Below are 20500 nucleotides of genomic sequence, written 5' to 3' on the forward strand. Positions count from 1 at the left end.
GCGTCTAAATTTGAAGATTAGCAGCATAGCAAGCTTGCTAGGTATAAAGACATACAGATATAACAAAAAATACTACATAAATTTCAGTTCAAGACATGCAACATATGGTAAGATGACAGCTTAAGCCATATGTTCCTACTACTTAAGTTTAAGGATCTATTACCAGACAAAATGTATAAATCTGAAAACACAGCACTTCTACTTGCATTCTGAAGTTCTATGTCTCAACCAAACTAAAAATTCAAGGACATTTCATGCTGTCGGGGTCATCAGTTGTATTTTGGGTCATTAACATAAAAAGAGTAATAGCCACTTTCCTTCAGGAGTCTCTAAAATGTTGCAGCGTTGGGGGAGGAGGGAAGCGGGTGTCCTGTTTTGAGAGAGGCATTGCCATTTTTCCACTGTAGAGCACTTCTATCAAGGGTGGGGGAGAAGGCAAAGCAGTCTCTCACATCAAAACATGTACTGCGTAACTAGAATAATTATGGAAATCTAGAGAGAGCCTCCACACAGGAGGCACACTTGAGCTGCCTTCAAAAATGCACACAGGTGCAAAGGCACAGGTGACCACCCCTGCTCCCATTAAAAGCGAGATACAAGATTTCTTAAAATGACAACTGGGACATTTGAGGCAAAGTAAGCATAGAAGAAGGAAGCGAGGAAGGACACAAGCAGGTCTCCACGGACATTTCTGTATTCATGATATAATCAGCATCAATGACAACTTTTACAAGAATAAAAAACAAATATAAAACAAAACATGGAAGGTGGGGACATGCAGTATGACAACAAGAAAAGCAAAGGAAGGAAGAGAAATAAGCAGAAAGACAAGAGAAGGTAAATCGTTTTTCTCCACTAATTTGTTAATACAGTATCTGCTACAAATCCAACCACAAAGACTTTCTGAGTTCACAGTTTTCTTTCAGGCGTATTTAGAAGTGAATGTATACAAAGTGTAATGAACTAAGTATTTTCCTAGAAATTTTTCTGTTCTATCTATTAAAGATCGTTATTACTTGCAGACTATCACACGCATTTCACAAACGGCCTGTCTTTTCTCCAAGACTAACAGGAATTCAAATACTCAAAGAACTGAGACATAGAGTTCAGAAATCTTAATTCCATGCAGCACAAAGAGCTGCCACTTGAAATCACAAAACAAACCTAGACAACACAGTAATTAGTCTGTTCTTATTTTAACCTGATACGATTGAAGTATTTGCAACACTTCTCTAAAATTCAGGAGTAGCACACAAGCAAAAAGCTTGCCAAGCGCTACATAACAGGCTTTTAAAATTGTCTAAAGTTGAGACCTTCAGGAGCGGTCCTTGGTAGTTGTGACCAAAATTTAGCAACAAGTGTCTTACATATTACCTTACCTTTGAAATATAGGTAAGTTTAATGACTCCAACAGGTGGAGATCCAGAGGGAAGATTCTGAAACAAATCATATGTTACAAAGTGAAACTGGTTTATTCTCATATCGTAGTCAGTGTTTACACATAAAAAGCAAATAACTCAATTCCACAAACAAAAAGAAAATCCTACGTGTTTCTATAGACAATACACAATGTATGCTCGAAACAGGATCTAAACTGCTTGTTTATTATACACACATCTGCTAATCAACTAAAAACAGAAAGACTGCTAGAAACAATACAAATAGTAATTGTTTCAGAGGTTTATGTATTTTACTAGAGGAAAAAGGATTCTTGCAGGTCTGCATCCAGGAAATCCGGAAAGAATACTTTTTCCTTAACAGATGTTGGCATTTTATATATTTTGACCAGGGCAGGCGGAAGGGACAAGAAGTGACATTCATCTATTATGTCAGATACTTCAAAGGCTGTCTCACGTATTTTTGCAAAACGGATTGAAAAATCATAGTCGTACCATTTAATATTAGAAGCTATTGCAGGGAAAGACCATGCTACTTCTTAAAGTTGCAATTAAATCTAAGTGTATTTACAATCCAAAAAGGAGCTGTTGTTGTTTGTACATCCTTGCTTAGTACACCACTCTTAACACTTACATTGCTATTCACAATCAGCTAATAGCCCAGAAACACAACATTTAAAGGACTGAGCATCACAAACCATGGTTAACTTTTTTTAATAACTGTTTCTGATGAAACAGTCTTCCTAATTTTATTCCTTTAAATAAAGCATTGCTTTCCATATACTTTTTTCCATTACAATTCTTACTTTTGAAATGGCCCTTTATGTTCCAGTATCAGCACTGGAGACCCTAGGAATGGTACTGGCATCTGCTCGCTGATCCTTTCTGCGGCTAAAGCACTCTTCATTATTCCGTAGTACCTTATAAACTTCTACATGGCAAAGAGGAGCCTAATGCTACCCAGAGTCAGAAAGACAGACAAATAATTGGTTTACATTCCATTCATATTTCAAAGGTAAGAAGAGGTTTACTATAGACTGGTAACACTGAAATTTAATTTTAAAAGTCTTCCCATTCTGACCAAATAAATAAATGTAAGTTTTACTTTATCAGAATGATTTTGATCCCAGCATACACCCATTTTATAATCTTTGTATTAGGATAATAATGGTTAATGGTGGACTTAAAAACATTATTTCTTTGAATAGCTGAACTGATTCTCACAGATAGAACTAGAGCCCTTCTATCAGCAACAAAGGGCCCAGTGAAGTTCTGCACACACCGTAGACTCATCCTACGTGAAGAGTTTCATTACTTCAAGGATTAAGAATGGTCTCCACACAGTGGATCTATAAAAACTCTGTTGTTCTTCAAAACTAAAGCAATGGAAGAAAATCAAGAAGCTTCAATTTGCCTCTTGCAAGGCACCCTTTCATATGCCCACAAATGGTAACATTAAAAAAAAAAAAAAAGACAAGAAATCCTAAATTAACAAGTCTGAGGTGTGCACTAGTCTTAAGACTTCTGAAGAATTGCAGTTTCTACAGCATTTCACGTTTTTGCCCACATGCCCCGGTTATATCACAGGAGAAACTGAAAAAAAGAATTGTTTCATATCACTCATTGACATCAAATGTTTGAAGTCTCTCTTATCTCCATAAATTCTTTCTTTTTTCATCTCAGTAAGAACTGCTAAATGCTTCGGTCACAAGTCACATTCATGAAGCTGCACATCGTTTAATTTTTTTTTCCCCATTGATTCCTTTGAAGAATAGAGTTCTAGTGCATTTTAACTCTGGGCTTCCTGGCAGAATGGTTCAAGAATATTCTTCCGGCAGACACTTGTCAGATGACCTAGATCCTACACGTTCACTGTCTCTGTACCCAAACCCTAAGCAATTATCTCTTCTCCCCTATGCCTGAAAACACATTGATGCGTGTACATCGCAGAAGTAGCTTTTATATAAAGGCTGTTGTCCATCATGATGGATACAAGCTTTCCTCGTTCATGTACTATTCACGCTGTATTGAAGTCGTGAGCATCATTAGAAATTGCTTTTCAATGACTGATTCTGTTGAGGTAAAGGAATACACAACAGCTAACCAGCCCATGCCATGCAAGGAAAACTCCATGCTTCCACATAAGGTTCGAGGTGAATTAAACGGCCCGTGTAGTGAAACTCATATGTGATTCTGCTCATCTGGCAATATTATATAGCACTACCTACTGCCTGTGAGAACCTATAATGCACGCTCAAGACATTTAATAGAAAATAAACATAGCACAGCACAATTCAAAACTAATGACTGATTTATGTGTGGGATTAAATTCAGACTCCTGTCTGATTTCTAAGTCTCCTGTCAATACTTAGATTCCACATGTTGGCAATTCACTGACGTTCAAGTTGTTTTTAATGATTTATTATTAAGTGAAATTGGTAATGTTTTAAATAGAAATATGAACCATATTTTTTCTTTACAAGACTGCACATATTAGCAAAGGAGAAAAAACAATTTGCAATTATTTCACTCATGTAACTAATTCTTCTCCCCTAGCTTCCAGGTCGATAAGTTAATATTAAACCCATTCTTTCCTAGGTAAATCCGTTAAAAATCTGAAAAGTTTAAACTGACAGAAGCCAGATAACTATTGTCAAGAACATCTCACCTGTGGGTTATCCATGTACCACACCAGACTGTCTTCTCGTGTGTCCAGAATGAAGTACCGCCGCAGAAATTTCCCACTATTCTCATTTTCTTCAATATCTAGGAAACCACAAATGCGATTCTGACGATCCACATAAGGCATTTCTGACCCTGAACATCACACTGCAGAACAAAAAGCATAGAAGTTAAGCAAAGTTCCCTGTTACTAATTTTAAGACTGTTCTGCACCTACCCACAACATTTTGAGCAGTTTCAACTAGTAGCTTAAAGAAGTTTCCACAGAAGAGTAAGTGAAGCGTAGCTGTTTCCCCCCACTACCACTGAATTTTTAGATAGGTCTTTCTTACTTCTTTGAAGCGTATACTCATGATATCTAATGCCCTAAGTGCAAACACACAAGTGGCAAATAGTAGATGAGCATCAAGACTAGCTTTTACAAGACCACTAAAGAATAATTAAAGATTCTCCTTCACAACTTGCACAAAGTTGAGATAATGCTAGGTTTACACTTCCTTCTTTGACATTGCCTTTCATGGTCAAGAAAGGATCTTTGTCAGCAGCTCTACTGTCCAACGTGATTTTTCATATTTTGCTTAAGCAAATTCAACAAAAAGGGTTTTAAAAACATTGTTCACATTCTTCTTTTCTCCTACAAAAAGAGCTTCACGTCTAACAATGTCTAAGAACAGACATCTTTTCATCCTTATACATTAAACAGTCAAAATGAAACTGCGTGTGCAGGAACAGAGATGTGAACACACTTGCTAGTCCAAAACTGAAATCCTCAATATCTACGTGGTACTAAGTTTGAGGGTGGTGAGCTTTTTTTTAATTTTGGGTTTGGGAAATTTTTTCCTGCCTCTTTTTGTTTTGCTTTTAAAAAAAAAAAAATAATAATAAAAAAAATCTGTACTGCTGACCACCTATTCCCATTTTGCCTCCTTCACCTTTTACGGCTCTGTCTTACTGCAGGCTATTGCATCATTTTTTTTTTGCTTCCTTTTATTTTACGGGACAGTCATTCTACCTTAAGAGCCAGCCTTGTAAGACTAAAGATAAATTTGCATACTCATCTAAAAATGGCAATAAAGCAACATTTAAATATGATAAAAATCAGGTCGATGCCAATCTTTCCCAGACATTTTGTTACTAAACTCAGAAATATACATATCCAAAAATATTAATATTAACATGAGACATAGAAGGTCTAAGCACTTCACACTTTTGATAACATCTTCCAGCTTTCACTATGTAATACAAGAGTTTCTTTTTAATTTTTCTTGAAATTGTTTACATTTACTATTTCACTGCTTAAAGTTATAGGATTTAAATCATTATATACACACACACACCATGAGGCCGACACCTGATGACTATCTGTACCTAGCTATTGATACACCACCGTAAAACATGTTATACAGTTAAGCACATTAAAAAATGTTTATTTTGGGGATTCAGATAGACAGATAAGCAAATGTTTATTCTGGGGGGATGAGAGATGCAAATACGTAGACATATGCTTGTATTTATTTACAGCTGTCCTTTTATGACTACTTAGAATATAAGTCAAATTTTGCTTCAATCGCTTTTAGAAACAATTTTTAAAAGTGTCTGTTATCATGATTCTGATACCATATTGAGGAATTTCTAGTAAACTGTTTTAAATCATTTAATTCAATCTCTAAAATAACTAACCTTTTTTGTGCCCAACACCAAACTAATCCTCTGGTGTGAACTCAAGTGTGACACATTAAGTTTGGCATCAGGGCCCAGATCTAACAATCTCAATTCAGTAGTATTTCCAAAAAGTTTGCAAATAGTATTTCCAAAATAGTACTGGCAAAAAAGGAGACCGACAGTCTCTACAGTGATGACAGACTATTAAAAATATCAGTGGTTTGGGTTTTTTTAATATAAGCTATTAATTCCAAAGTTAAATGCATTTTTGTGTATAACGAAGTTAACACACTTTTGTTTGAGATGCACAACGTTTTCTATATAGCTACAAGGATATTAAACATGTATAAGCCTTCCATTAAGCACTTGACTGATTTGTTTTTCTTTTCACCCCCAAAAGGCAGAAGAGTCTCCATATTTAAGGTATGCAATGACGGTTTAAATCTTCAAAGGCACAGGTTTGTTCTTAAAAAAAAAGGTAACAATTTATTTTTTAAATAGATTCATAGAATTGTCTAGGTTGGAAGGGACCTTTCAGATCATCGAGTCCAAAAGGTATTAAGGTAATCTAAATTTTATTGGTAAGATCTAAGACAATTTCTGTAACTGAGCTATAGTTACAAGTAACAGCAAAAACAAACACTTGAGCACTCTTAAGACAATGTCATAATCGTAATAAACATTCATCAGCAATGCACGTGCTGCCTCTTGGGATCACTTTACACTGAAGCAACATCTCTCTATAAACACATCTGTAGCTCGGAGCAAGCTCAAGGGTAGCTATCCTCTAAATTATACCCCTAAGCAGGCAGAACTTGGCGTCACACGTTGTTCTCATTTAAACAAATTTAAATATTTGTCATTTACCACTATTGTCCTCAGTTGTGCCAGGTGGTCCCTCAACAGAATATACATCACTTCCGGGACACAATTTCAGCTTAATATCAACAGTTTATGAAGCCCAGAAAAGCCTCGTGCCTAAAAAAAGCAATTATTGGTCGCTGGTTTCCTGTTTGAGCAGGCTTAAGCTGCATTCTCTGCAGATGTGAAGAAAACGAGACAAGGAAAACTTGTTTTTGAAACAAGATACAAATTGATTAATTGAAGAAATTAAACAAATTGAATAAACCCAACTGAACGTTAAAGCATCTATCTTTCAAAAAACCTTTACGAAAAATGAAAGGAGGACACTCATAATGATGAGCATACAATTAGCTAAAGTTGAACTACTCCAATACTTTAAACTTTTTTTTCCAGGGCCAAAGACAAAATTCAAAAGCTTTCGCTTCTTTGTCAATAAACCAATTTTCACAGAAAAAGCCCCTAAATTCATACAGATTTTCTATTTCAAAGTACGATTGGCTAATTTCTAGCCTACAAAATAATACTATTTGCAGTTCCTTTGTTCTCTGATAAAAATATAGAATAAACTATCATTAATTAAAAAACTTAAGTTGTATGACGGCTGTTTTCTTGACATCAGTTTGAAATTCTTCAAGGGATTACTGTCATCTACCAGACTGATGCTCTTAAACAAGACATTAAAAAACCCTCTAACTTTATTATAAAATTGAAATCAAATATGAAATCATGCAACTGTTTTCCAGCTTTAGAAGTCTGCTTCCACCATATTACACCCTGGCAAGGTTCCACTGTAAATTAATACAAATTCTATTCGGCATTCATTAACAAACCACAATTTACAGTGCACACTAAAAAAAAAAATCAATTTGTTTCTTTCTTCCAGTTACTAAAGCAACTGAACACACACGACAAAACCATCACTATGACACTCTTCCTGGTAACTCCAGACTGAACAAAACCCAACAAAGACTGAATTACCACATTACTTCTAAAGATTCATAAAAGGAATTGCAGAACTCCAGCATTAATCCTTCAGTATACGAAGTTTGGCTGGAAGACCACCAGCTTAACAACTCACCAGAACTTCAACTTAAAAGGGTCTTCAGAACACGGATCCTGTCTTACATAGATAAGATTTATTTTTTCATGAAATTATTATTTCAAGTGATAATAAAAGAAAAATCTCCAAGTCTGTGTACGTTTACAGCTCTTATTACATGCACGCTTAACTTATTTTCTGCAGCACGGAACAGTGTAATAATTCTTCCGCCCACTTTTAGAATCAAATATGCTAAAAAGAGTGCGAGTTCTTAAAGAGAAAAGCTGAAGGCATCAAACAGATTACATACAACTTCATTTTATTTAGCTTTCCCTCCCCTGAGCAGGGCCGGGGGGGGGGGGGGTGGTTGGGGAGGGAGGAGACATAGGTCAATGACATAGTGCTACTTCAGAAAAAAAGATCCCTGTGGCCCATTTCCTCTCGGTTCTCGCCATAATCCACCAAAAGCTGAAATATTTTTGAAATCCCATTTTGTGGTGTATATTGACACTCATACGTAAGAATTCAGAAAACTCTCAGATCCTTAAAATTCCTTCTCGGAGGGTTGTGTTATAATCCAAATAGGACGTCTCACTTATTTTTGAAGTCTTACATCCCTCTTTCCAGTGACAGTGTACTAATTTAAGGAGTTACATACCTCACCAGCCCAGCTTCTCTCAGATTTCCCCTCTCACCACTCTTTTCCTCTCGGGTATACCATATACCAACATTCCGCAACATTTATATCACAAACTGAAGGCTGCCCGACCTCCTGGACACTGCTATAAATAAAAATCACAGACCACCTTCTCCCAGTCTCTAACTCTAAATGCATGACTGCACAACTAGAACCTGCAGAGGCACATAAGCATCTCTTCTTCAACATTTATAAAAAAACTGCTTAAACTCTCCTACATTCATTTGTATTTTTAGTTTCACACCAGCACCTGCTCTTGAGTTCACCTCCTTTACAGTTTGGTTGCAGCCTCTATATCTTCAAGTACAAAGTCTATACAAAACTATTAAAGCAGCACGCAAGATAACTTTTCTAAGGCCCCGTTTCTCCTTTGACAGCTAATGCTTGATTTCCACAAACAGGCATAAACCACGGACCGCTGCCTTACTAGAGAAAGTGGAACTTTGCGTGAATAAGACGACCATGAAATAGGCTTTGCACTATCCACGTGGAAATTTGATTAAGAAACAAAGCAAGCTGAGCACTGCTCCTTAATAACTTTTAGCTTTAGTTTACATGTGTTTTCCCCAAGCTTTGTGTAAAAATTATTATTTTTATTTCTTTAATTTAGAGTAACACTTCTATTTCCTGCTATATTAGTGTATAGACATTTTGAACTTTAGATTTAGCTTACCGCAGGAGATGGATGACTTGGGCTTTCTTTTTCTAAGATTAAGAAACATACGTTACCTACTTACTCATCTCTATGAAATGATGAACAGCGTTCATAAAACTACACTTGATAAATATAAAATGATGGCATGAGTCATGCCCATCCCTCCTCCCCACCCCCCTTTTTCAGCTCTATTCTTTACACGAGCTCCATTGCCACAAAGGGAAGGTAGGCGGCATCCCCAGAGATCTTATTTTCCCTGCAATTCCAGGGACAGCTTAATTATTGAGTGCTCTTGCCTTTTGCCTAGGCAATTACTATCAGGTTCCTGCTGTAAATCAGCTACTCTCCAGTTGGTCATCTCTTTTACTGGCCATTTACTCCACTTACTGACTCCCAAGGGTAAGGGATGAGTTCAGACTGTCCTGCTTATACCTTGAAGAACGCAGCAATGAAAGCTTTCCCCTCTTGCATACATCCAAGACAGCAAACCCTCAGACGACCAGCTCAGAAGAGCCTCTGAAAACAAGTCACATAAATCTTCCAGGACAGTTGTTCAGACTTCTTTATTTTCAACCCCTTGAAAACCTTCCAGTAGAGGCAGAATACTGTATAGATAATTTAAACTGAGAGTCGATGTCTCTGCTCATCTTTCACAAACCCCTTAAAGCCACAGTCTCTTAAGTACCCAAAACATGACAGAAAAACACTAATCCAGGAGCTGGAGAGATGACTTGGGTATGATTCTGATGACAACCAAAGATAATTTAGGATCAACTGTTTTAGAATTACACACTGAGCTTCTCTGTTTCCAAAAGATCCTTCACTGATTCATTTTTGTTCTGGAGGGCACAACAGACACTGTATCCTTCTGTTAAACAGAGGAGACATGACTTTGATTTGCTAGAAGCATATGAAACTATTAGCAATATTTTAACTACGTCCACAAATGAGAACTGGAAGTCTCCAGGATACACTGCCCTCTAAATTTAGATACCTTCTCTAAAGTGGTCAAGAAGAAGGAAATAAGCAGCTGCAAAAGGCCAGTATTCACCTGGAAGAGAATTCCTAAGCATAAGAAGTTAATCTTCAAAATTCAAAAACCTGAGGTAAGTACCAGTAGCACTGACGTCTCCTACCCTTGATCGAACTATGAGGCATATGAAACAATACACCCCTCCCCCAGTACCTAATCCAACTTCCAACCGGGCCACAATATAAAAGAATCATCATTTGCACTGGTGAATCATCTAACAAAAAAGCAGTCTTATCTCGCATTTAAGTCTTACTCAGTCATCACTCTGTCTTCAAAATGCATCTGATCTGCTGTTTTCCAGGAAGACTTCTTAAATTAGGGTAAGCCAACTCTTCCCTTCTCTTCCAGTGCACCTCAGCAAGTCAAATGACTATGATTTTATTCCATGCTACTTAAATGCTACAGCATTAATCCTGGGTGCTTTCAACATCCATCTAGGTAAAAATTTCAGTATGTTTTAGGCAAAGACTGGAGTTCTATGGAAAACGTTCTGAAGTTACCTGAATCCATCATCTGCTGGCCTATTTCCAATACTGGTCTACAAGTTCCACGATGGAACAGACTGGTACTTCCTCAAAAACTTTTGCAGGAATATCTGTAAGTGATGTTTCGTGCTCTTAATTTAGCTACTTTCATCTATTTTAAGGTACCTGCAACAGCAGCCAAAGGCTTTGGGATATGATGAAATGAGGAAATGTACTGCACAGGATGCAAAATTCCTCTCTATCATTGATCTCTTAAGACAGCCAAAACAAAAAACCTCACCTATTAATGGGTTTTGCCTCACTAAAACAAGTGTTTTAATTGTCCCTCTAAAGACACTGAGCTAACACAAACAAAAGAAAGCATCCTCTGCAATGAGGCCATTATAAAAGATATTAATAAACTTCGGAGTGATGACTAGCCTAGAAAGCAATAAAGTAAAATGACAAAGTTAAAAGACAGTGAAAGAATGTGTTCAACAACTCAAAGTTTTTACAACAGTCAGTACAGTTTTCATCACTTCATATTAAGTCTAGGTAATACAAAGTTTATCAAAATGAGATATAACCAGAGATGAGTACAACAGAGGAAAACAAAATACAGTTATAATAATTCACTTTGACTTATCTCATACAATCCTCAAAGCAAATTTTTAAAAGCTTATTAATTTCAGTTACAGACCAGTTAAAATGCTTAATAATGCAGGTTCAGAGTTGATTATTATTTACAATTCTTTTTAATATTATTATGGGCCTTTTGAAAAATTTAAATAAGTGCTGTATGTAAAACTCCACATATGACAAATTGGGTCCTTATTCTTGAAAATGCTTACATGCATTGTCTATAGAAATTGTTCCATTCACGAACAACTAAACCAAATTAAAATTAATCAGGGAATAAGCACGTTACTTATTAGGATTACTTATTATTCTTAGTTACTCATTAGTAAAAAAATCTGTTTCATTTCAATTACTAGTAAGTGTTTCACCCAGGCTAACCACTCCAAGAACTCAGATTCCATACGCTGCCAGCTATTTCAAATTCAACCCAAACCTGTCTTCAAACATGAAAGGGCAAGAGTCTCAAAAGCATCCCACTGACTTTGCAGCACCAAGACTATCTCACTAAAACTACAAATGCTGATGAAGCTTATTTGATTTGAGGAAGTTCAACACAAAAAGGTGGTGAGGCTGGTTAAAAAAAAAAAATTGCCATTTTTGAGCCAGTGTTGCTGATTTCTTTCTAAATCCTGCGTACAAACTCAGCAGCAGAAACAAACATAGACTTTCTTCCTGGGAAGTATGTAAAAAAATCAAAAGGCCAGCTGGTTAGGAAATTAACAAGTTGAAAATACCTTTTTCAGTTTTCACAGAGTACTCTTACGCCACTAAAGAAATAGCAACACGTATATAAGAGTGTGTTAAATTAATCTTGAAAGTACTATTTAAAATAAAATTACGTGCCTCAGTAGCACCAAAATGTTGTCCTGAAAACATTGGGTAGAAGCCAAACAGAGGAAAACTTAAGAGAGCATTGCAGTAGTAAAAGGTTACCTTTTACATATAGATCCAAAGGCAAGTTCCAAGTTTAAACGCAAGAATATCATATTCAGACTAATTCCATTAAACGGTACATATTTAAGACACTCTAAAGCCAGAGTGATTTCACATTACATGTGTCTACTAGTAGCACAGCATATTACAGACCATCTGAACACAAGTTAAGACAACATTTAAGAACTTCGTCTACAGTAACCTCAGAACAAAGCAAGCAAGCATATTTTTTAATGCTTGTAACCAAACTGTGGAGTCTAACAAGGACTGTAAATAACTGATTTTTCAGTTCATTTAAAGTATCAAATAATGAAAAGAATGATGAGTATTTGGTTTGATCTTTTTCAAAAATGGAAAAGGATTTAATGAAACAAAGTAAGTAACCGATTATCAAATTTGATTTTATAGATCCAATTTAGACAATTCAATGCAGAATAAAGAAAATGCAATTGTTCACCTACATCAATACTTTGGGAAGGAAAAACTGTAGCCATTAAGATTTCACCTCACTGTTATTTTAATACTGTGGGACTTATGGTACAGACCACGTTCAGTTCATTGCATAAGCCACTAAATGGGACAAAATTCCTGCTGCTGCAAAGACTAGGTATCTCCTTCAGAATCTAGCTTACTTACCAATCATATTAGTACTATACAAGGATTCACAGCAATTAGGATTAATCTCAGAGCTCTTCAGTAAGCACAAGTTTAGTGGAAGTTCTTTAGGAAGAATAAGACTTTGTCTGTCTCATCTACGTGAACCAATACTCATTTACAGAACACATGCCAGCTCCTGTTTACCGTGGTGGGAGGAAAAAATTAAACTCCCATCAAATGGCAAGGTTTTCAGGTCATTACTTTCCTCCCCCCCTGCTTTTTTATACTTCTTAAATTAAGAAAATGAAATCCCACTCCAGCATATTTAATAAAAGTCTCTCCCGAGGCAGAGAGAAACCCCTTAAAATAAAAGCTTATCTGTAATGATAGGTTTTGTAGCATAGTGGCAGCACACTAACACTTCACTTGAAGCAAATACTTCATTATAACTTCTCACATGATTCTTTTCCAGCACCCTTCCTCCTTGGAAGCAAGTCGTGAGCTCAAGGAACTGTCCTCATATCAGGTACAGCCCATGTCTGGTTGCTGACCTTCTTCCTTACCTTTCTTATTTGTGCAATGACACAAATACCAGTTTACTGCACAGCTGTTGTTCTGCACTGACACCGGTGTTTCTCAAAGCATAAATTACAATGCAAATGGAGAATAACAATGCTCCACCTACAGAGTAATCCCAATACTACCAGGAAGTCATCAGGCTCCTGGCACTTTGCAGGATTGCTACCTGACCTATACACAGCAAGACGGAAATACTCCAGAAGAATCTCAAGTCCTGTGTATGTGCAACAACATGCCTGGAAATCCTGAACTTACCATGAGTATGCAACAGACTGATTTTCAACACACTGTACTGCAGCATTCCCCCAAGAATGGAACAAATGAATCTCCCTAAGAAAGCTTGCTCCTCCACCCAAATATCAGGGCACCAGCACAAACTAGGAAGACAGTATAAATAAATTACAGCACCTACAGCGAACTTGATTTAAGCGGGGGAGGAGGGGGGAAGGGGGAAGTTAATGAGAGAAAAAAATATAACCAAAGCCTGAAGTCCTGAATAAGTAGGAACACTTCTGAAGCAAGAGCATCCTGCTACCTAACTTTGCAGCACTAGCACACATACAGGCACCGAGTCTACTAGCTATAGAAATAACTTGCTAGATGAATTATTAGTGCAGCCTAAGTTTCCATTTGTTATTATAAGCCTCTCTAAAGAGTTAACCAATATATTTAACAACATCTTTTGAAGTGCATTTTTAAGAGGACTGCGCGCTCTTACAACAAACCCAACAAGTAACTGTTCTAGCGCTTAACAGAAGAACACTTAATTAAGCCACTAGTCTGAACAAGTTCAAACATATTTTCTTGGACATGCGATGTAAATGTGGTGGGGACCAAAGCACTCATGGAGAGCATACACATCAAAATAATTACATATTAAACTAATGAATTTATCACCTGTCAGTATAGAGAGACTGTTCCTAGCCATGTTGACTCACAACAATGAAAACACATTTGCAAAGCTTGATAATTGCTGTCTCGTCTACATTTTCAGTTTATAGCAATGACAATACCATCTTATATTTCCCATCAGAGGGATTTTGAATTCAAAATACTTTTTATCTCTATAAAATTACTAAAGACACTGCTGTTTAGAAGTGGCTGCAAATTCTTTTCCCCCTTGGGGGAGTGGGGAGGTAAAAAAGCTGATCATTTCTCATCCTTTTTCACATGAAAAGACAATAAATCTGACAATTTAAGATATTCTGCCTATCATGCCAGCAGAACAAATGAACAAAACTGATAGCTAAAACATTTGGATCTAATGGTTAGCTAGAATTATAAGTGTTTTCCAAAGAAGAGAACAGCTGATAGAGGAACAGAGACAGCTTTGCTCTTGTTCCTTGTGTGGCAGAATCATAGTAGAAAACTTTTGCCTTTCGAGCAGACAGGTTTTTTAAGCATTGCTTTTACACTTTAAATAAATCAATGCAGGGCTTCTTCAAGTTTTAAGAACTTGCTTTCTCTCTTTTTTAAATGATACAAGAGATTTCCAGTCAAAACTTCCCCCCCCCAGCTTTTTTCTGATTTTACTCCTTCTGACTGGAGCATACGCCAGCTTTAAACTTGGGCAGTGTCTTAGACCTCTCCCTCCTAGCACAATGGAGCTATATCCCCCATGTTACTGCCACACCTGAACACATCAAAAGCTGACTGACGTATCCTTGTAACACTTCAGCGACACAGAGAGCTGCTACTGCTCTGCAGTTTCAGTATGAGAACGGAGGGACAGAGAAGCAGCTTGTCCCAGGCCACACAGGAAGCTTTTGGCAAGACAGTGAGCTGAACCTGTTTCCCAAGTCCCAGAGCAGCAACCTCACCATTGAACCACCTTTCTTCTACATAAAATACCTGAAACTATTCAGATTTTCAAGGCAAAGGCATATGTTCAAACCTGAAAACTGTTTAAACTGTTGAATGCCACAAATGTCTACCAGACTTGCAACTCCCTACTTGTGCAGATAACATCTGTTAAAAGTAAGTGGCTCATACAGTTCTGCACCAGAAAGCTTAATAAGTTCCTTCTCCAAGATTAAAGAAACACCTACACATTCTAGATGCTTCTGCAAGTCCCTGGAGGGAGAAAATGCTGCTCAGTGCTGAGACAATGAACCAAGCTTCCTTCCTTAACAGTAACAAAACCCTGCTGCTTTACCTAGCACTAACAGGGAAGTGTTATTTATAAATTTGAGCCATATACGAATATGGCAAAGTGTTTCTCAAAGTCTACAGCATATATCAAGATGATATTAGACTTAGATGTTTTCAAAGTCCTAATTTCAGAGATCAGTGTAAGAGTAGAAAAAATTTTTGAAACAGCTCAGCCATAGCTCCCACTCCAATTCATTTCAGTCATTCTGTGCATTAAAGTGTGACTTCAAAACCTGAACTTGATCCACACTTATTTCTCTGACCCCTTCAGCATTTTTTTTAAAGCAGCTACATTATTTCTGTATGTCAGATAAACTCACTAGAATTTTGATATTTATGTTCCTTATATAAAGCATTAAGAGCAATGCTTCTAGCCATGTCTTGTTGCATTCATGCTCAAAAACAAAAGAATACATGTACTGACTGTTGCATTTCTTCTATCATTTGTTTCCTGGTGGCATCTAAAGCACTTGCTCCACTTTGTAAGAAAGTTTTATGCTAAAGCCAGTCACCTAAATTCACATATTTTGGCACTGAAGTAAGTTACTATCTTGTATTTTCATGCAATTATACAACTACACAAAGGTTTATTTGGCTCCAAACCCCAGTAAGTATTTTCTAAGAATGTTTCTATTGTTCGTAATTATCAAGGAAAAAAAAATAATCTTGCAAGATACATGCTCTTGTATCACAAGCCATTGTTTAGACAAACATTGACTTACAGCTGGATACAAGAAAGTGCACACCATGGCATGCAAGGAAACTTCTCACTTAGAAGATGCACTCACCTCCCAATGCCGCTGGTTTGCTGCATTTTGAAGGAATTACATTTACTACGATAACTGTCAGCTTAATAACCAGGAACATTTAGTAATAAAGACATCGATGGAATTCTAGATCTACTAAAATAGATTAAGGATTTTGCAGGCCTGGCAGTTTGGGCTGTGTCCAACTCTACACTGGAGACTGTATTACAAGTAGATATCTGTTCACATTTCAGTAATGTCCTCAAGTTCTTCCTAATCTGTTACAGTCAATAAAAACTGACTTTTGCACTTCCCCTCTTCTACACTAACCCTCTGACATACAGTCAGCCTTTATTATTTCTGCTGATATAGCTCCCTTGTCTTCTGAAATAAGCCACAGCTACCTGGAAAAACCAAGGCCTTTTCCTTCATTCAGCTCTTTTCCTCATATACGCGCCTTCCTTATTCCCCATGTGTGTGCCTGCCTTCTGTCACTCAGTTACTACTCCTGAGGAAGAATAAATACAGGGGGAGAGGAGGAGGAAAAGCATTAAGACGCTTCCTATTTCCACTGGTTCTTCTTTGCCTATTCTCTAATTTATATGAAAGCATCTGCTCCTCCGAAACATTTAAACACTACAATATACCTGTCAGTGACCTATTGTGCACCTTTTTCTTTATTTCCACCTTTGAAATGCATAGCGATACAATGGAACATAAGGCCAACTGTAGTTATAAAACATAAACAGCTTAAGAAAACAGATTTCAACTTTACAATTTACTAACTCAAAATTAGATTTTCTACACTAGCAAAATAAAATCACAATATTTAATAACTGCAAAAAAACCACATGAAATTGCACAAAGTTTTACTTTTTATGCAAAGCTGTCTCCAGCAGTCTAGTATTCAGTGACGTCTAGGATACACAAAGCCCCCATGTATTATCTCTTGAATTATCACTTTCTGCAGCATCAGTGCTTATTCATCCACGAATTAAAAAAGCTCTCCTCCAAATATCAACCAGGCTAAGAATCTCTCTCTACCATGAGAAATTTCAGCCCATTTTTAACACTTACTCATGTGACAAACAGGAAAACAGCACTTCTGCACTTCTCTGCTTTACATACCTGACAGCTTTATGTATTGTTACTTGTGTGACTCTCACAAGTAAAAATAACAATCAGAAGTAGGAGGCAAGACTGCAGGGACCTAAAAGGCAAGTCCACTGTTCCAAACCCACTGTTAAGACTTACTAGAATGCAGCAAATGTCCTATGAATTTATCCAATGTGGAACCTCATAAGAACAAGCAATAAAACTTAAAGAAGTCTTCCTATACGTAATTGGATGTCTAGATCTTCAAGGACTACTGAATTGGCTTTAAAGTTGCACCTGTAACTCAGTTGTGAAATAAACTGACACAAGACGTCATCATACTTCATAACTACTTTCAAATCAAAAGTATTTAGAAAAAAAACCATCCTTACAACTGCAGTATAGTAAATTTATTATGACAGACCATACAGCCATCAGGCAAAGTTGTCACGCATAGCTCCAACTCAGTAAAGATGGTGTTTGTGCTGCATCATAATGAACGCAGACCAAATATAAAAAGGAAGTGGACAAATCAAAGAAAAAATAAAACCCCAACACAACACCCTGCTGGATTCAGCAGTGAGAAGCTATTCCTGGCACTTCGTAGGCCCAAGCTGTATGATCGAATATGGCTCTGTCTTCCAGCGTCATGTATGGGATTGGGTAACGGCAAGAGAACAGAAAATGTATCTTTACAGATATTATGGCCTCTTTTAGTAAAGCAAGCAATTTGTCAACAGGCAACAAAAAAACCTGATGCCATTCAGCTTACTACAGGCAGGGATCTCTAGCAGTCTCTTTAGAAGTACTATGCTTTTGTAAGAAGGTGAAGCACAGAGAGATCTAGTTCTTAAGAACCTAACAAATATTACACTCCCTCTCAGTTTTACCCAGATAAACAACACCATTCTGCTCATGCCTAATACATAATGCTCTAACTAAAAAATGAATAACTAAACTGTTTCCCACTTGCAGATAAACTGTTTGTTTGCTTGTTTTTAACTAACAGTGCATCAATCAGTCAAAATTAGATACACAAGTTTTAAGAAACAGGCCTCAAAACGGGAGTCTGCTCCCCAAAGTGAAATTGTTGTCCTCTTGATGTTACTTTGCAAACATTTTATGCAATAATATAATGCCTTTTATGAAGGTTATGCATCAGTTACACCTAGGGGAACTGCACAATACATAGAGCATTTAAGTCTGTGTTGTTAGTAGCATGTCAAATACCTATCTGGAATTTCACATGTGCTAAAGACTGCAAATCTGACAGTATTAGTTACAGTTTAACATTCATTTATAGTCCAGTTATCCATTTAAAGACAGTTTGTTTCAGTAAGTAACCAGCCCAGGTTACAACCAAGCCAGAACACAACTCAGAGGCGCAGGCTTGCACTGCTAGTCACAGGCAACAGCTTTCCAAAGCCACCCTCTTCAGAACTAGCGCCTTCGAAAGCTAAAAGGAAGCCAGCCACTAAATGTTAGCAGTCCCAGCCGCACTCAGCTCCCCTCGAAGCTGCGGCTGGAGATTTCAATACCAAACGCGAGCACAACCGAAGCAGGCCCGGCCTGGCAGCCCACACCCTCCCAGGCACCATCACTGCAGGGCTCTGCCCAGATAAGATCGCTTCTTCCCATCATGCTCAAAGACCAAAGTTGAGAAGAAGAGAGAGGCGATGAAAAAAAAAAAAATATTACGGGTAATGAGATCATCCTCTTACCTCTGGGGATCTGACAGAACCTTGACTGCTTTACCAGGGCAATTATACCACGGCCTCCCCTACACCGCCCCCGAGGTGAAACACGGGGGGAGCCCCCACGCCAAGACGGCGACTTCCAGAGAGAAGGCGAAGGAAGAAAAAGGAGAGGGAGGAGGGAAGGGACGGGCACCAAGCAGTTACGACCGAGGAACCACACAAAGGCAAGAGGCGTCGAGGAAACAGGACAGTGCCCTGCCCGGCCGAACACCGGGCAAGCACGGAAGGAAGAGCATCAGCCCGGCCGGGCCGCCCCGTCGCCTCAGCCCCCCGGCCCCGCCTCAGCCTCCTCAGCCCCCCGGCCCCGGCTCAGCGCCCCGGGCCCAGACACTTACTGGAGTCCAGGGCAGTCCGGGAGCCCCCGTGAGGAGAGCCGGGCCGCCGAGAGACCCTCCGCCTCCTCCTGCCGCCCTTCCCTCCGGGCCCGGCCCGGTCCAGTCCGGTCCCCTCCCGCCCCCTTCTCCCTCCGAAGGAACTTCACCGCCTCCCGCCGCACCGACCGCGGCGACACCGCCCAGGCCCCCGCCCCGCCCCGCCCCGCCCCGCCGTGCGCATGTGCCGCAGAACGGCCCGCCCGGCGGCCCCGGCGCCGCGGGGGATTCTGGGAGATGTAGTTCGGCGGGTCCCGCCGCGCAAAGCCTGACGGGAGTTGTAGTTCTCCGGCGGCGGGGCCTGGTGCTGTTGAGGCGGGGCCGGGGGTTAACGGAGCATCAGCCATTACACGAATGGCTGACACGGCTTATTTTCTGCAGCTTTTGGGTTTTTCGAACGTGTAGTTACTTTGATTTTAATATTAAATGTGACAGAAGGGGACCCGCAGAAAATCAGCCTGGAGAAGAGAAGGCTCTGGGGGGGACCATGTAGCAGCTTTCCAGTATCTGAAGGGGCTACGGGAGAGATGAGAAGGGACTTTTCACAAGGGCACATACTGATAGGACAAGGGGTAATGGCTTCAAACTGAAAGAGGGGAGATTTAGATTGGATGTCAGGAAGAAATTTTTCGCTCTGAGGGTGGTGAGCCCCTGGCCCAGGTTGCCCAGAGAAGCTGTGGCTGCCCCATCCCTGGAGGGGTTCAAGGCCAGGTTGGACGGGGCTTGGAGCAGCCTGGGCTGGTGGGAGGTGTCCCTGCCCAGGGCAGGGGGGTGGAACTAGGTGGTCTTTAAGGTCCCTTCCAACCTGAACCATTCTGTGCTTCTACGAAAAGGAATCAACAGTTTGGATGTGTGGAGACTCTCCCCCTACACTCCTCGAAGAAAGTGTGTCAGTTCAGGTGCTGCCTCAAAGCTTTTTGAAGCCATCAGTCACCATGGTCCTAGTGGTGAATAACAGTTTCCAGGAATGATATTTAACCCATTTTAATGGGAATTATCTTCTAAGCATACACTATATTTATACTAAAATGTTTAATGTTTTCCGAAACAGTAATTGAGATTTTTTTCCCCCAGTTTAAATCAGTGATATCTCTAAAAATAGAAATAATTTTAACTCAGGCATTGCATGTAAATACATC

At 38.8% G+C, this 20500-nt stretch overlaps 1 protein-coding gene across 6 annotated transcripts in view; it reads right to left on the reverse strand.

Moving 5' to 3' along the window:
- Positions 1-19484, reverse strand: part of PLEKHA1 (pleckstrin homology domain containing A1) — a 38882-nt gene extending 19398 nt beyond the window's left edge. For 5 of the 6 annotated variants that reach the window (XM_063338966.1, XM_063338965.1, XM_063338963.1 and 2 more), the window contains exons 1-3: positions 19326-19484; positions 4066-4226; positions 1380-1436 (exon numbers count right to left, since the gene is read on the reverse strand). In XM_063338966.1, coding sequence (XP_063195036.1) covers positions 1380-1436; positions 4066-4206 — 198 coding nt within the window. In that variant the 5' untranslated portion in view covers positions 4207-4226; positions 19326-19484. Of the gene's footprint in view, positions 1-1379; positions 1437-4065; positions 4227-19325 lie in introns of those variants that run through there. The other variant, XM_063338968.1, reaches the window with a different exon arrangement.
- Between the last annotated feature and the right edge of the window lie 1016 nt (positions 19485-20500).

The sequence above is a fragment of the Chroicocephalus ridibundus genome, chromosome 6, assembly GCF_963924245.1.
Source record: "Chroicocephalus ridibundus chromosome 6, bChrRid1.1, whole genome shotgun sequence".
Taxonomy (NCBI): Eukaryota; Metazoa; Chordata; class Aves; order Charadriiformes; family Laridae; genus Chroicocephalus; species Chroicocephalus ridibundus.